This window comes from Trichogramma pretiosum, unplaced genomic scaffold (genome assembly GCF_000599845.2).
Source record: "Trichogramma pretiosum strain Unisexual culture from Peru unplaced genomic scaffold, Tpre_2.0 scaffold63, whole genome shotgun sequence".
NCBI classification, from domain to species: domain Eukaryota; kingdom Metazoa; phylum Arthropoda; class Insecta; order Hymenoptera; family Trichogrammatidae; genus Trichogramma; species Trichogramma pretiosum.
Genome location: NW_019640834.1, coordinates 698,647 through 714,935, shown reverse-complemented (window position 1 = coordinate 714,935; position 16,289 = coordinate 698,647). Strand labels below are relative to the sequence as shown.

The 16,289-nt window shown below is 28.1% G+C and overlaps 4 protein-coding genes across 10 annotated transcripts in view; all 4 read left to right on the top strand.

Moving 5' to 3' along the window:
• Positions 1-5,428, top strand: part of LOC106654856 (putative mediator of RNA polymerase II transcription subunit 26) — a 29,813-nt gene extending 24,385 nt beyond the window's left edge. For 6 of the 7 annotated variants that reach the window (XM_014374941.2, XM_023463485.1, XM_014374938.2 and 3 more), the window contains exons 17-18: positions 39-115; positions 2,168-5,428. In XM_014374941.2, the coding sequence (XP_014230427.1) occupies positions 39-115; positions 2,168-2,236 (146 nt within the window). In that variant the 3' untranslated portion in view covers positions 2,237-5,428. The remainder of the gene's footprint in view (positions 1-38; positions 116-2,167) is intronic. The other variant, XM_014374939.2, reaches the window with a different exon arrangement.
• A 2,305-nt stretch (positions 5,429-7,733) lies between these two features.
• LOC106654676 (probable 26S proteasome non-ATPase regulatory subunit 3) lies at positions 7,734-9,766 on the top strand. Its single transcript, XM_014374645.2, has 2 exons — positions 7,734-7,865; positions 8,116-9,766. Exon 2 carries the CDS (start codon positions 8,144-8,146, stop codon positions 9,620-9,622), a length of 1,479 nt encoding a protein of 492 aa, XP_014230131.1. The 5' UTR covers positions 7,734-7,865; positions 8,116-8,143; the 3' UTR covers positions 9,623-9,766.
• Positions 9,767-10,387: 621 nt separating this feature from the next.
• LOC106654713 (ER membrane protein complex subunit 4) lies at positions 10,388-11,580 on the top strand. The gene is made up of 3 exons (XM_014374711.2): positions 10,388-10,751; positions 10,839-11,110; positions 11,187-11,580. The coding sequence occupies exons 1-3, from the start codon at positions 10,504-10,506 to the stop codon at positions 11,381-11,383; spliced, it is 717 nt and encodes a 238-aa protein (XP_014230197.1). The 5' UTR covers positions 10,388-10,503; the 3' UTR covers positions 11,384-11,580.
• A 1,385-nt stretch (positions 11,581-12,965) lies between these two features.
• Positions 12,966-16,190, top strand: LOC106654680 (eukaryotic translation initiation factor 2D). Its single transcript, XM_014374653.2, has 8 exons — positions 12,966-13,384; positions 13,462-13,846; positions 14,002-14,616; positions 14,694-14,833; positions 14,904-14,984; positions 15,059-15,263; positions 15,340-15,508; positions 15,582-16,190. The coding sequence occupies exons 1-8, from the start codon at positions 13,329-13,331 to the stop codon at positions 15,644-15,646; spliced, it is 1,716 nt and encodes a 571-aa protein (XP_014230139.1). The 5' UTR covers positions 12,966-13,328; the 3' UTR covers positions 15,647-16,190.
• Positions 16,191-16,289: the final 99 nt, after the last annotated feature.

Sequence of the window (16,289 nt, the reverse complement as noted above, 5' to 3'; positions counted from 1 at the left end):
TTATTCACCGGTCTTGTTATTATGGATGTTTTAATCAGGTGATACATTGGGTAGCGATGGCTCTGCCAAAAGTTGGTCCATTAGTAGTACTGGAACAACCCCTGCGTCCTCCAGGGTAAGAACCCACTAAGCGAAATATACTTATGTAATCTTTGAATGCTCTGTCTTCAATTATGCTTGGCTTCAATACCCTATTGTATGCATACTTTTTATTCATACATAAGTCAATGTTGTGGTATTTACTTTGATTTTTTCAAAAACTTCATCTTCAGAGATTTAAAGATGAAAAATAAAATACTATCATTTTGCATGACTAAACTTTCAAATCAAAAAAACGTAGTTGCATTGCTCTTTTATCAGAATGTCTTTATAAATATCAAACTCTTTTCAACTCAGAGTGTTTTTATTTTTAATAAATTACATTTCTTAAGATTTTTATTTCTATTTAAGATTGCAAGGTTTGTTAGGAATTTCATCTCAATCTAAAAAACCATTCCAAATGATGACTATTTATACTTGAAAATTGAATTTCATGTTTCATTATTATTTTAATGTTAATGTTTTTTTGAATGATTTTACGAACTATTTTTATGTTATTTTTCCTGTTAATTATAAAAGAGTAGCAAAAATATTGAATTTTTTAATAAGTGTAACCTCATTAAATTTGAATATTTTTTAAATTAAAAACTGCTGTACGAAAGAAGTAATATTTTAATAATACTGGTGATTGTGCAATTGAATAAAATGTTAGAAATGACGATGCTCTTCTGCGTCATAGTTTTATGTGGTTAAGTAATTAATTACTCTCAGAACGTATGTTTATATAAGTAATGCTTTTTCACAGTAAAGTCAATATGTGCTTTTTTCATCTTTTCTTTGTATTAACAAATTTTCTGCATGAACTCCATAATGAGAACGTTTTTACTGTGCATATAGATTTACAACAAATAAGTGGGTACTTTCATACATCGTAAATACGATTTCTCCAATATTCAGTCTTTTTCCGATCAGAATAATAACCATGACCTTTTCATAAATATGCAAAAACTTTATGACCTTTTAAATACTCTAAAAAACACCAACACTGATTGAAACAGTAGCGAAATGCAAAGTTTTTCCGTAGTGTTAATTTAATTAAATTACTGATTTTCTTCAGGTCTCATCAGAGCATAAAATTCACCCGTATTAGAAATTGTTTGTTGACCGAAGCAATATGAAAATGAAATTTTTCAAACACCCTTTTCAAAATTTCTAAGTATCATTTTTCGTAATGGCCACGGGAATGTCTTAGTTTTTTCCTTCTAGGCATTCCTGTAGCTTTTCAGATGAATTTAAAGTAGAAAGCTCTGTGAACGCACTTGAAAAATTTTATTTTTATAAGTTTGTGTGATACATTGAACGAATTTAAACAAAAATTCATTTGTATTTTTTTTTCTTTGATTCAAAAATAACTTTACGTGAATCCGAAGATAAATAATGTATTAACGCTTTTTACATTATAAAAAAATTTTTTTTAAATGTTCTTTCCGCGGAGTGCTCTTATAGAAAAATTTAATCTAAATAATTAAAAAAATTTTTTGTATTTCAAATTGCTATAATACTTATTTGAGCTAAAAAATTTTAAAAATTTCGTTGGACTATAACAGTAAATAAAAATTTATATAAAAATTAAAAAGGTTTAGAAGTCAGGAGGAAAGTAAATATCGTTCAACATATTTTCTACGATTTCTATTGAATATTTTTCAAAAAGCTACATAATATTTAGAAATCCTAAATGAAAAAAATTGCTCAATTTTATGTGAAAAACTTAATTTTTTGATCGTTTACAAGTAGCTACATTAAAAAAATTCATTAGAAATTCCCGAAAACTCATAGAAAAGTATAGGGGTAGGGTAATATATCAAATGAATTCTTATGAAACATTTGAAAGTGATGAAGGTATTTATTATTTTTCATTGTGCAGTAACTCGAAAATTTAAATATACTATACAGTTGATTGCTTAGTATTTTCAGTAAATCTCTTATGACCTTGTCATATTGTCTTTTATTTCGAATCTTCATGTCTAATATTCATGAGTTGGTTTCTAATTATTAAGAATAATTATACAAATAAAAAAATTAATATTTTTACCGAAAATGTAAAATCAACGTGACTGTTTATTTCTAGATTACTATGGAAGAGGTGGTACAAGGTGATCCAAAGTCATCACTACTCCAGAAACTGTTATCAGAGTGACTGCTAGTTATCCATCTCTATCATAAGAAAACTAGTTTTATAGTTGAATATTAAGAAGAATAATTTATTAAAAGGATTTACGATAATCCCTGTACATGCAAGAAATGTTACAATAAAGTAAAAATGTATTATATACTTACATTTTAAATTTAAAATATAAACAGATTCATAAAATTAATTGCAATGAAAACTATTGTTAGTGACCTTTTCATGGATGCGATAATGCCTTTAAAACTTAGCTATTAGAGACGATAAATTTTCTTTAAAAATATGAATATTAAATGCAGCGATATATTTGTTATAAGTTGAATATATAAAAAACAAAATGGCAAGTTTTTTTTAAATGGTTCTACAGGGTTGAGAAACTTGAAAAAAAAAGAGAATGATAAAATAATCAAGTTGTATATAAAATAATATACATGTAAATGATGTATGACTCAAATTTAAAGAGACTTGAGCAAGTTATCCATGATAGTGTCATTGATTCATGAACTTTTAATATATTTTTCATTTCGTATTAATGTATGATAAACTGTATGTACCTATCTTGTATACATGAAAACACTACTGGCTGTTAAACTAGAATAATACATAGATTATATTACCGTATCAGAACAAGAATGGAGCATCATCATGTTCTACTTTATTCAAATACCCCAAATTATAAAATAATTTACATTTGTGATTGTGAGAATCTGCAACCAAATTGTGACAAAGAATACTTGTTGTTGTTATTATGATTTTAATAATACATTAAAATGGCAATTATTTTATTACTATTGACATCATTTTTACATTAATTAATGCGATTGTTACATTAATAATCCTAAAATAATAGAATGATCCTTTCATCAACAAAATTAGTTATTTCACTCGCATAAAATATTGTTCTCACTAAGAATTTAGATGTAACGTTAGATGTGATGCATTCATATTTTCTCTATCTAAGAAGACTAAAGGAGTGATGAGTGATCGTCTCTTGTAGACCTATTCTATACATATTAGTTTTAAAGAGAAATATGTGTATGTTTGTATAAGTGTCCGTTAATTACAAACTTGGTATTTTAGGGCGTTCGCCTCCCTTCTTGTCCAGAAAGTTCACGATGCTAACAAATTAGAAAAAGAGTCGTAGAAAATCAATAGATTTTTTACAAGTATATATGGGTGAACTTGATGTTTGGAAAGCTATGAAAAAGTTATTTTTTGTATTAAAAACATTTGGAGGGAGGAAAATAAATAATTTAGTTACAAACGGACAACTAGGTGTGCATATATATTACACAATATAAGCACTCAAACATACATACATACACTTATTACACAGCGCATAATAGATTATATGTTTGCGCTAGATTTGATGTTGAAGTGAGGTTGTATAAAAACTCTATTAATCGAGTCCTGTAAATATTTCTTATATGAGTGCATGCAAAAAATAAATGGGTGTATTATAACAGTGAGTTTATGTACATGTATAATTGCGTCTGTGTACGCATAGCTGCGTTATGGTTTCTTTCATTTGAGTAAATGCTCTAATTATTACACATATTCAAAGTTGGAACAGCGTGAAAAATTAAGCAGAGATTGAAATAGATTTTTTATTTTTTAAAAATTTGAAACTTTGGATGTAAACCAGATTTTACGAAAAATATCTTCATATCACTAAAAACAAAGTAATGTTATACAAAATTCAGATTTTGCTTTTGCGTAGTTATATCATTGCATAAGAAATCCACTGGTTTATTTGATAAATTAATGATTGTAAGAGTACATACCTAAAATATAATACAAATTGAGAGGTAATGTTACAGTTGAAATTCTGATGGTTAGATTCAAGTACTCTTGATTCAAAAAGTGTCATCTCTCTGACAGGATCTATCATTTGCACTTGTTTTCTTGCATTAAAGCTTGTGATTATTCTTTCAAACTTACTCTTTTTCTATGATACACTTTTTTGTTACCTATTAAAATTACATTTTTTTTAAAGATTAAAATTTAATGTTAAAATTTTTAAAGTTAAAAAATTATAAAATGGATATCACGTGAATGAAAATACTGTTAATGTTAAATTAATGAATATATACATAATTTTATAGAATGTTATCTCAAGTAAGATATAAATATTTTTTGTACTTACCTATTTATTTTCTGGTTATAGGTAAAAAATCATACATTTCATTTTCATTATATCGATTCATTCAATTCATTTCATGGGCAAAAGTAAAATTTTATTTCATTTTTAAAAGTTATTGAGACTGATGAATTTCAGGATATTTTTAACAGGTGAAAAATATTTATGAAAGCAAATGTTAAATGTTTCATTTTTTACATTACTCATGAAAATTGCATTGTTAAGTTTCACATAGATACATAATACATTGATTTTCAATTTTTAGATCTCTTAAGAGTTTTAGGCAAATAAAGAGTTCACTACAAATAAATGAAAAATTAGCTATTAATTCAATTTTGTTTAATGAAAATCTTTTATTTAATTATCTTAAACTATTTATTGTAAGTTAATGAGTTATAGACTATAATTAAAAATTAAAAATATTATGGCTTTTCGATGTGAAATAAGAACTAGCTAAATTTTGAAACGATTTCTTCTATTCTAGAATTTTTTATATCCACCCAAAAGTTTTTATGCAATTCATACACAATATTTTATGATATATAAAAGCAATCAGTGCAATATTTTTTTTCTTAAAGGAAAAAGCTGGAACTTGATAGATTGGAATATTTAGTAGTTTGTGACTCCTGTTTGTGAAATGACATCTTTTTGAACGATTTATACTTTAAAGCCTGTTGAAAATGATTTTGTTTTAATTGTAAATAAAACCATAGATATATACGACATGAAGTACCATAATGGTTTCTTCTCCTCGAGCTCTTCAATTGTTTGTTCAACTATTTGATTTTCGTAAAAAATGTTATAGGTATTTATATTTTTGTTGGGAAACGATGAATTTCAATAGTAAAACTTATGTAAACAGATGTAAATTCTTGAGAAATTTTTTTACACTTTAAGTATTTTACTTGTGTGAGCATCTAACAATAAAGTATGCAATATTTGTAACATTGTGAAGCAAAATGACTTCAACTGACGTTGCTATGTACCTGTACGTATGCTACATTGCATACAAACATAAACTTATTCATGTTATGTATAAAAATAAGTGTTACAGTATATAAAAATAAATTGCGTAAAGAATAAGAAAGATTGATACTACTATTTCATAAAACTTATTGATTCCGAGTGTTACGATGCGTGCGATCTCTTTATATGTATTATTGGTATATGATAGGCCATTTGTATAATTTTTTTTTTTTTTTTTGAAGTTATAACTTACTAAGCAGAGAATATTCTTCATTACGCGTAAGAGTTCGAGGAGAAACGAGAGTCTGTTTCAAGTGGCGATATGTGTAACAAGTTGTATTTAAAAATTATAAATATAATTTTTATATTGTTTAATTTATGGAAACCTTTTTCGCTATTAATGATCAACAAAGTGTTTAAAAAAATGACTGTATAAAAGCACGCGGACTCGCGTGTTTCAAATTCGATATAACATTTCTTCTTGAGTAAGTTTTTTTATCATGCACGGAAGACGTGCATTGCTCTTTTGTGATCAATCCAAGTCATCGTGTGTGAAATATACGTTGTCTATTACTTCGCACTTGATTAATCTATTTTAATTAAAAAAAAATATGCTAATAAGAATAATTGAGTGTTTTACTTTTTTTCTACCTTCAAACCAAATTGTAAGCAGAATGACATCTTACGCGTATTCAATCGTTTGGTCCGCAACGTCGCACGGCATAGAGTATCGAGATGATCTTTTTTTTTCATGAATTAAATTGCGTATCTTTGGTCTTAATCCTAACTCTTAGATTTCTCAACTTGGATAATTTTGTTAATTGCATTTTTACGCTGTTTTTCTCCTAGTTTTTTCTCTTTCATAATTATTTAATCATCGTTATTATACTTTTTATTATATCGCAAATAATATCATTGAAGAGGATTCTTTAAACGTATAATTTCGGTTCTCTATATAAATTCCTATTCTCTACTAAAAATAATTACCTGAATAATTAAAATTGTCCAGTTTTGTTGGTTCGATTGAATTTATTTTTGCTTTTTTTCATTATTATCTTCAAGTCTTGAGTTTTTAAATTTTTTAAATTTTCAAGGACTCAGTCTAGTTTTACCACGTCAGCATACATTAATAAAACAATAGCTACTTTGAAAACGTCGTTTTCGACCTCTAAATAAGAATAAAACGAATACCAGTTAAAATTAATTGTTACATTCTAATTTAAATATTAAAGAACACCAAAGAATTTTTTTGAATCGTCAAACATCTAAAGATACTAATGTTCTTCTTGAAAAAAATTGTGTATTGGAAAAATGGCTCACAAGTATCGGTATAATCAGTAACTTCGTTTTTTATATGATAGGGTATTGTCCTTATGTTGAGCGTGTGCATCAAAATCATAACAGTATGGCATTAATTAGAATTAACATTATAGCCAAATTAAACTCGAATTAGATAGCAAAACCAAGGCGAGTTTGACTTGAGAGCGCATCACCGAAGCCGTTCGGAGGACGATGCGAGCTCCTCGATTCGTCAGAGCATTGAGCGAGTTTCCCCGACAAGACTGTTTTGTTATATGGGTGTTGCTGTCATCACATGGTACGAGGCAGCTTGTTAATGTGTGGATGTGTCATTTACAAGTCTCAACAACTAAAGTCCCAAAATTCATGAATTTTGACCGCGTCATGTGGCGTCTCAATTTATACTGATGGCTTATCTCCGACAAAGAGATGTTGCAGGGCACATAATTCGATGAAGATTTTTTAAAGTTATAACAAAAACAAACTTTTCATGAATACAAATGATATGAAAAAAATATTAAAATAAGTTAAAAAATGTTGACTGAAAATTGAAGAAAAGACCATTAATAGCTGTCCATCAAATGAACTAACAAATACAATCCCTTTGTTTTAAAAAAATCAATTTATGCCTTTAAATCCGATTTTATCGCTACTTCAAAAAAACATTTGAACATTTAAAATTTTGGAACAACATTGAAACAAGCAATTTTTTATTTTAATATTTTTAATTGTTTATCTAATTACTGTAATTAAAGAAATATCGGATCTAGGGAAAAAATACACATTTTCAAGACACGTTTTTTACAATTTTTACTTAATATTTATATATTTACGAAATCCTAGTAGCTTTTTAAACAATTATATTGCCAAAATTTCATCCCTATTTACGTTTTTTTTAAATTAGCATTATAGCCAAACAAATTTATGGTTCTTGTATCCTTTTATTATTTCTTTTATAAAAATGTGCCAAAATTGGACTCTGTTATATGCAACGTAAACCCATGGAGATTATCGTATGGTTTTGTGCGAATTATGAATGGCGTCCATAGTCTGCCGAACGCACGAAGAACCGACCCACAGCGGCCACAGGCTACAGATTTCGTGCGATGTAAACTTACCTTCAAGCCGCACATATCAATATTGCGTTCTCCACATCAAAACTCAGTGCGAAAGTGCATCATCATTCGCGCTAGACGAACGTTAACGACACCAATATCTTGAGATACACATTATTTGGTATGTTTGTTACTTTAAAGTGCATTTTTTCTTTTTGTTATTTTCCATTCGTTCTTTTAACTGTTAAAAAGTGTATCTATTATTCCGACGTAATCATTCATTCATTTAAGGTTAAAGTACAACTGAGTGTTAAAAATTTATATTAAATCGTTTTATAAACTTATTTAAAGTTCAAGTATGAATGATTATTAAAAATTAATACTATTTACATTATTTAATACTATTTACAAGTTGAAATATTTTGATTTAGCTTCCAGTAGAAACAATCAATCAAACAAATGGGTGTCCAAGAAGAAATGGAGGTAGACGTTTCCAATTCTGGAGCATCCACCAATGAAAATGACAATAGTGAAAAAAAAGATTTGAATCTTCTTGCTATAAATGAAATTCGAGATCATGTCAGACAGATTGAAAAAGCTGTCCAAAACAAAGAGCCAAGATTTATTGTCAGAATTTTACGAGCTTTGCCAAATACAAGGCGTAAACTGAATGCAGCTGTCATGGAAGGTATTGTGAAGCTTTTCTACTCAAAGGCAGGAGCTGAAAAAGAACTCCTTGTTAGAATTTTAGTCAAAGGATCCAGTCATAATTATGGTGACCATTACACAACCTCATCAAATCTTTTACCAGAAATTGATGCATATCTCTATCTGTTGATGATTGTTCATTTAATTGACAATGAACGATATGATCCAGCTGTATTTCTTTCTGATGCTCTTTTTGCTCAAAAAATTGCTTCGCACAACAGAAGAACTATTGATTTAATAGCTGCTAAATGTTACTTTTATCATTCAAGAGCTTATGAACTTTGTGGTGATGACTACTCAAAAATCCGTGGTTTCTTACATCTCAAACTACGAACAGCTACTCTGCGCAATGATTATGAAGGCCAAGCTGTATTGATCAATTGTCTACTGAGAAATTATTTACATTTTAATTTGTACGATCAAGCCGATAAGCTTGTTTTAAAATCTACTTTTCCAGAAACTGCTAGTAATAATGAGTGGGCTCGCTTTTTATACTATTTAGGTAGAATAAAGGCAGCCAGACTAGAGTACTCAGCTGCTCACAAACATTTGGTTCAAGCTATAAGAAAAGCTCCTCAAACAACAGCAGTTGGTTTCAGACAGACTGTTCAAAAACTTGCAGTAACCGTTGAATTACTTCTGGGTGATATCCCTGAAAGGCAAATTTTCAGACAAGCAGCTTTGAGGAGAGCTTTAGCACCATACTTCCAGCTTACTCAAGCTGTCAGGCTGGGAAACTTGCAACGTTTTGGAAAAGTACTTGCACAAGGAGGACCACAATTTAGAAAAGATCATACATTTACTTTGATTCTGAGATTAAGACATAATGTAATTAAAACTGCTATTCGATCAATTGGTTTATCTTATTCGCGAATTTCTCCGGCAGATATTGCTAAAAAATTAGGATTAGATTCACGAGTTGATGCTGAATTTATTGTTGCCAAAGCAATACGAGATGGTGTAATTGAAGCTACTCTTGATCCTGGAAATGGTTATATGAGGAGTAAAGAAACTTCTGATATATACTGCACTAGAGAACCACTTTTAGCATTTCATCAAAGAATAACATTTTGTTTGGATTTACATAATCAAAGTGTGAAAGCTATGAGATATCCACCAAAATCGTATGGTAAAGATCTTGAATCAGCTGAAGAGCGTAGAGAAAGGGAACAGCAAGACTTGGAATTAGCTAAAGAAATGGCAGAAGAAGATGATGATGGATATCCTTAAATTTGTCACTTTTATTTACTGATTTGAAAATTTTCTGTTCTCTTGTTCTCTTCACTCTCATTATTATAAACCTTATATATTTATAAATGCATTGTACTATTGAAAAATGCTGAACTAATTAAATAAATTATAAAAACTAAATTATGAATGATTTTTTATGTAATGATGATTATTGTTGATATAGATATAAATTGAACTTTTTTCAATAATTTAATTGACTCATAAAGAATATGATAATTTTGCCCAGTCAGCCTAAATTAGTTATCTAATAAATTTATCAAATTTTTTTTATTAATTTTCAAGGTTCATTTTAAAATAAAAATTACTTGACACTCTTTCTCAGACTATGAATTAACGTGCTTTTGAACATTTCCAATTCATTTTAAAGCAAGTCTAAAAAATTAAGTCACAAAAATTAGAATCGATTTTACTGTTATAGCTGATTTTGAATTATACTTCAACAATATTACTATAGATAAAAAAAAATAAAATAATCCTATGGATCTGAACTTAGTAATGTAATTTTGAAAAACTTTTGAAAAACATTTTAAAATTTTCAAAATCGAAAAATTAGACAATCAAAAAGTACCGAAAAATGTATCAAATTCAACTTATTAAAGGACAATTATACGACTTTTTCGTTTTATACATCTTTCAGACTGAATTGAAGGTAATGTAATAAAAAATTTATTTTACTATTGTATCTTTGAAAGTTTTTATATTATTGAATTCAAACTTTAAAACGTAGAGAGAATTATCCACACTTATGCGCGATCTTAATAGTATACTATTTGTGGTTGTTTTTTTCTTGTAACTGTATACCTAAAATTATTTGATAAATTCATGAACTCGCAAGTCCAAAGTCTAATTTAGATGTTTAGATGGTGTATTACACGCCTTATCATCATAGATTAAATTGTAGTCCGCAGTACACCTTAACGTCAGCCAATCGTAAACGAACATTTAGGTTAAAATACTACGTCAGTACTGACAAATGTCGATTACTGTTGACTAATAGATTTTTGTTTATCGTCTGTTCAATTATTATTTGCAAATATAAAATTATGGCAACTTTTAGTAGTCGAGCGAATTCGAAGAAGATGAAGTGGACGCTGGATTTGGCACACAAGTACGTTGTGATTGATATTTGTTATAACCTTTAAAACTTTTTCCAACATTTGTTGACAAAAATTAATGCTTGTTATTTGATTTTTAGAAGTAAACAAGAAAAAAATGTAGAAATAGCATCTCCTCCTGGCTACACTCATGTTGGAGCATTTGTTCATAACACTGATCATTCCAAAGATACAAATCCAAATCATATTATTATTAAGAGATCATGGGATTTGGCATTAGGACCATTGAAGCAAGTTCCCATGAATCTGTTTATTATGTACATGGCAGGAAATTCCATTTCGATTTTCCCTATTATGATGGTGGGCATGTTGATAATAAAGCCAGTTAATGCTCTGTTTACACTTCAACAAAGTAAGTAAAATTTTTAAAGATCACACTATAATATTAATGACTGAATGCAAAATAATTTTGTAATATAACTTTGTAGGTTTCAAAGCAATTGAAGGAACAAACACCTTTGGACAAAAGTTTGTTTTCTTTATGGGTCAAGTTGTTAATATATTATTAGCTTTGTATAAATGTCAATCAATGGGTCTTCTGCCAACCCATGCATCAGACTGGTTAGCATTTGTTGAACCTCAATCTAGAGTTGAACATTCTGGAGGAGGCTTTTCTTACACCTAAATGTCATGCAAAAATATAATAGACAATTTATGATTAATTAAGAGTAAAATAATTTCTGTGTCTGTATTTAACAAATTTTTATTTCACATATCACCTACTTCAGAAAATTTTAATCTCACTTGATACATATTGTAAAGTTAACAGTTATAATTATTTAAGGAAGTAGTAAATTTACAATCTTATAACTATATTCAAAATTATGCATTTTGTATCATTTCTTTTTGTGCTCATTTGCAAATTCCTTGATCCGCTCAATGATCTTTGATGGTTCATCCACTCGAGGGATCTAGTATGGGTAAACACTTTGATTACAACAGATTTTAAAAACATTTCAAGAGATATTTACCTCATAGTTTTGACTCGCATATATTCCAAGGTACATTCCAAGACCAAAAGTGAACTAAATTTCATAAATATATATCATTAAGTAGGAGAATTTTATTTATGCAGTAAAAGATGACACTTACCAAAAATTTAATCATTTTTATAAGAATATAGTTTTATTCAATCATGTACAAAATTCAGTTCAGCAAGTTATTGGCACATAATAAAATTAATTATTACAATTAGATGAAAAAATTACGAATAAACGTTATTTTATTGAAAATTAAATAAGAAAGTAGGGAGTATTTATGTACAATTGAACAGGGTAAGAGGTTACTACTTTAGGCAGTTCGATATATATATATCATATTTATTGTGTCGATAAAGAAGATCGAAATTCTCAACGTAAGTATGACAGTATGTCGGAGAATTATCGATTTTTAATATTATATATTCAAGAAGAAGATTGGTGCGTTTACGCATCTTTAATAAAATTGAAATTGTTTTGCATATTTTTGATGTTCTGATATTTTTGATGTTCATCTTTAATAAAATTGAAATTGTTTTGCATGATTTTTGATTTTATTCCAATAGAATTGTGCCTAAAAATTAAAAAAAATATGGTAATAAATTGTTTTTGCATGCAGTTAAAATTTTTCAATGATTTACACACTATTTATTAGTGAACAAAATGGTTATCAGATCTATCTGAAAGAAAAAATAATCAGATAATATAATTTTGCACGTTTAATTTTATGTACGAAGAGATTTTTTTCTTCGAAAGGCGAGATTTCCACACGATCGTCGGACTTCCTCACCCACAACTTCCATGATCGTAATTCGTAAATGACGGATTACCCGTCACGTATTTTCCATGAGAAACCATCGAAAAAACTGTATGTGTCACTTTATGCTTCATACTCGAAAATAAATTTGTAAATGTCCTGAATAATGGTAATGATTAAAGAACACATTTTTTTATATATATTTTATAAATTTTCAATACAAAAATATATTAATTTACAAAATAAGAAGTATATGAGTTTAATTTTCCAAAACCGAAAAGTTTTGTGATCTTACAAAACTAAAAAGTTCATAATTTAAATAACGCCTGCATTCTCAGTCTGAGAATTCTTCAATATATAATTTAATTAAGTACATCACGGTACTTGAAAAATTTCAAGTCCTAAAAGTACACAATTTACTCCATTAGATTTTAACTGTAAATAAACTGTTATTATTAAGCCCTCGCTTCGTATGAATTCTCTCAACATTTATCCGTGGCGCAAGTCCAATATAAGCTTCTATTCATTGTATTCAACTTACTTGACAGTTACGGAGCTCTCCGTCTTGCGCCGTTTTTTGCTTGCAAATCTATAATTCTTCACAACGATAACAAGTCAGGATTATAGGCATCTTGATCGTTTCACAGACCATGTTGGATAGGTCGGTAAACGAACGAGGTGTTTTTAAAAATAGCAGAAGACTCTTTGTAACAAGTGGATTTACGATATAAATTCACGATTCTCGTTAATTTGGTTAATTCGATTTTTATTTTGTACATTTTTACCCCAAAAAGTGATCAACTGTTAAACACAACGCGTATATATTTTGAATAAAAATGTTTACTAAAGCTTTTAGAGTCAAATCAAATAACCAACTAAAGGGTACAGAAAGGTAAAAACAAATACGTCCACTAATGATATCTTTGCGTATTGAATTGTTTAACTGAAAATTATTGTTCTTTTTATTAGGAAAAAACTAAGTAACGATCTAAATCAAGCGTACCCTAGTCTCCAGCAAGAAGATATTCAAAAATTACTTCCCAAGAAAGAAGTAATTAGTGTTGTTAAAGTAGTAACTCATAGTGAAAAAATTGTTAAAATTTATTACAATGACAAAATTCCACTTTTCTTTCAAATTGATTCATCTTCAATATTATTTCCAACAATATTTACTCTGTGGAACTATCCTGGTTTACTATATTCATACATAACTCGAACAGCAGTTGTACGTAATTTGACAAATGGAGCTAATTTAATGTTGCCTGGTGTTGTGATTGATGGACCAATTAAATTTCATTCTTATGGCAAGTTGTCTAAAGGAACTCCAGTATCTATTATCACTGAGGATAATAAGGTAATTTTTTTCCATAATTTATTATTTATTACTATGCACTTAGAGTCATAAAAACATAAAACATTTATTTTTATGGATATTTTTACAATTTTAAATTTTCCATCAATTTTTTATTGAACTATCTTTAAATAAAAGAATTACATATTTTATTTTAGGCACCAGTTGCAGTTGGTTTTACCTCCCTTTCTAGTGAAGATATGTACATGTCAAATGGTCATGGAAAATGTGTAGATATTATGCATGTATTTGGTGATTATTTGTGCGATATAGATAAAGCACCGTTAAGGCCAAACCTTGGACCCGCATTTCTTCCACCTACTGAATCTACAGATTTACAGACAGAAGACATCACAACTAATTCCGAAATCAATAACCAGATGGAAATGGTAAATTTAAATGAGCCTAGTTTAGAAGAGAAAAAAATATTGGATAATACAATTGCAAATAATAAAAATGAAGCTGCACCTGCATCTGAAGAAACAAGTTTGAATTTAGATGATGGCAAAGATGACCTTGTAAAGGAAATGGATCAATTACTTCAGTACTGTTTCATTAAAGCCATTAAAACGACATTTAAAAAAGGAGATTTACCAATTATTACTTCAACATTTTTCAAAAATCATGTTATTAGAGCTTGCCCCCCTGGAAGTTCAGTTGATGTTAAAAAATCTTCTTATAAAAAACTATCAGTATTTTTGGCGCATTTAAAAAATGAAGGATTAATTGATACATCTTCAATAAAGGGTGTAGAAAGTCTAATATATATCAAAGTATATAATTATTTTATTTTTGCTCTAAAAATTTATGATATTTAATACTTTACTATTAGATAAAAAATATTTTTCAGTATGATCATCCTCTGATAAAAAATTTAACTGTAATGGAAGAGGCAGTTATAGAAGAAAATACAACAACCTCACCAGTAATATCAGAGTGTTACAAAGTCACTGCCGCTGTAGCTCCTATATTATCTAAATTTGGTTTCGAGTAAATATCAAAGTCAACTATTATTTTACTTAAGATATATAATTTATAACTATTTAAATTCTTAATCTAGGAAAGGAGATATTTTGAAAAGACAAGAAATTCGAAAATGTTTCACAGATTATGTAAAAAAGGAAAATTTACAAGATGGAAAGTAAGAAATATTCATACCTCATTTGCTTGTCACTTATATACAGTCTAAAGTATTTACACAATTTTTTCTTCTAGAACGTTAAAGATTGATCCTTTACTTGCTGACGTTTTAAAAACAAAAGAAAGTCAGTTAACAATAACTATGGAGGATGGTATAAATAAATTTATTGGAAAAATGACACACACTCATGAAGTTACTGTAGGTGGCAAAACGATATTTTACAGTGGAAAACTAGAACCCATTGATATAACAGTTGCAACAAGATCAGGAAACAAAAAAGTAATGGTTTATTTTTATTACTATAAGTATGTTTAAATTAATAATTATAATATTTACCTATAATTGTGGATTACAGGTAACATTGATTAATAACTTGGAAGTGTATGGCATTAAATTGGATGAGTTCAGTAAGGAATGTCAAGGTATAGGAGCTAGTGCTACTATTACTGATGTGCCTGGTAAAAAAACACCAAGTGTACTTGTTCAAGGAAATCAAGTTTTATATGTATATAAACTTCTTACAGGTATAACTTTGAAGTTATTTTTTATTTAAGTAAAAAATAAAAGAAAACAATCAAATTTTATTTTATTTTTTAGAAAAATATAACATAAATAAAAATCATATCAAAGGTTTGGAATTCGCTCCAAAGAAAAAAAAGTAGCCGATTTATCTAATGATGCAAAATTTAAATGAATGTTGAAATTATTTTCAACTGCAATAATAAAACCCTGTTGAATTATCTGAAAATGAGAATCTCTAGAGTTGGACATGTAAAATGAAATTGATATTATTAAAATTATAAAACGTTTATACTAGTCCTAGAAACTTCGAATTTTATTAACTTGCGTGAATCTCGTATTATGTAGTAAAAATGAGATTTCTGTGATGTTGCTTGTACTTGTATGAATTATTTTCAAAATTGATTGGCATTTATGACTCAAATCAGCAATTATAACACGGAGAATTGAATATTTTATATAGATTAATATTATTTATAAGTTTCTGGGATTAAGTCAAATGTAAATTTTGTCTACACAGATTTTGGATTTAGCATAATTTTTTCAAAAATAATGCACTTGTAAATATATACTTCTTTCGTCAATGAAAAGAGTTGTACAAATGGCACTTTATAACTTCTGTACTACTAAAATATGTTTTAGAGTAAGAGATTATGGAATAAATAATGATTTCAACAGAGAGAAAAAGTTTTTTTTTTTTTAAATTACTTGAATCATTTAATAATGAGTATATTATTTGGTTTCATTATAAAAATTCACTACTATATTGATCAAAAGTTCTGATTT

Coding starts and splice junctions, on each gene's coding strand:
- LOC106654713 (XM_014374711.2), top strand. CDS start 10,504: ATGGTGTATTACACGCCTTATCATCATAGATTAAATTGTAGTCCGCAG. Junction 10,752..10,838: donor ACGCTGGATTTGGCACACAA/GTACGTTGTGAT, acceptor TTTGATTTTTAG/AAGTAAACAAGAAAAAAATG. Junction 11,111..11,186: donor TCTGTTTACACTTCAACAAA/GTAAGTAAAATT, acceptor ATAACTTTGTAG/GTTTCAAAGCAATTGAAGGA.
- LOC106654676 (XM_014374645.2), top strand. CDS start 8,144: ATGGGTGTCCAAGAAGAAATGGAGGTAGACGTTTCCAATTCTGGAGCA.
- LOC106654680 (XM_014374653.2), top strand. CDS start 13,329: ATGTTTACTAAAGCTTTTAGAGTCAAATCAAATAACCAACTAAAGGGT. Junction 14,617..14,693: donor AAAGTCTAATATATATCAAA/GTATATAATTAT, acceptor AATATTTTTCAG/TATGATCATCCTCTGATAAA. Junction 15,509..15,581: donor TGTATATAAACTTCTTACAG/GTATAACTTTGA, acceptor TTTATTTTTTAG/AAAAATATAACATAAATAAA.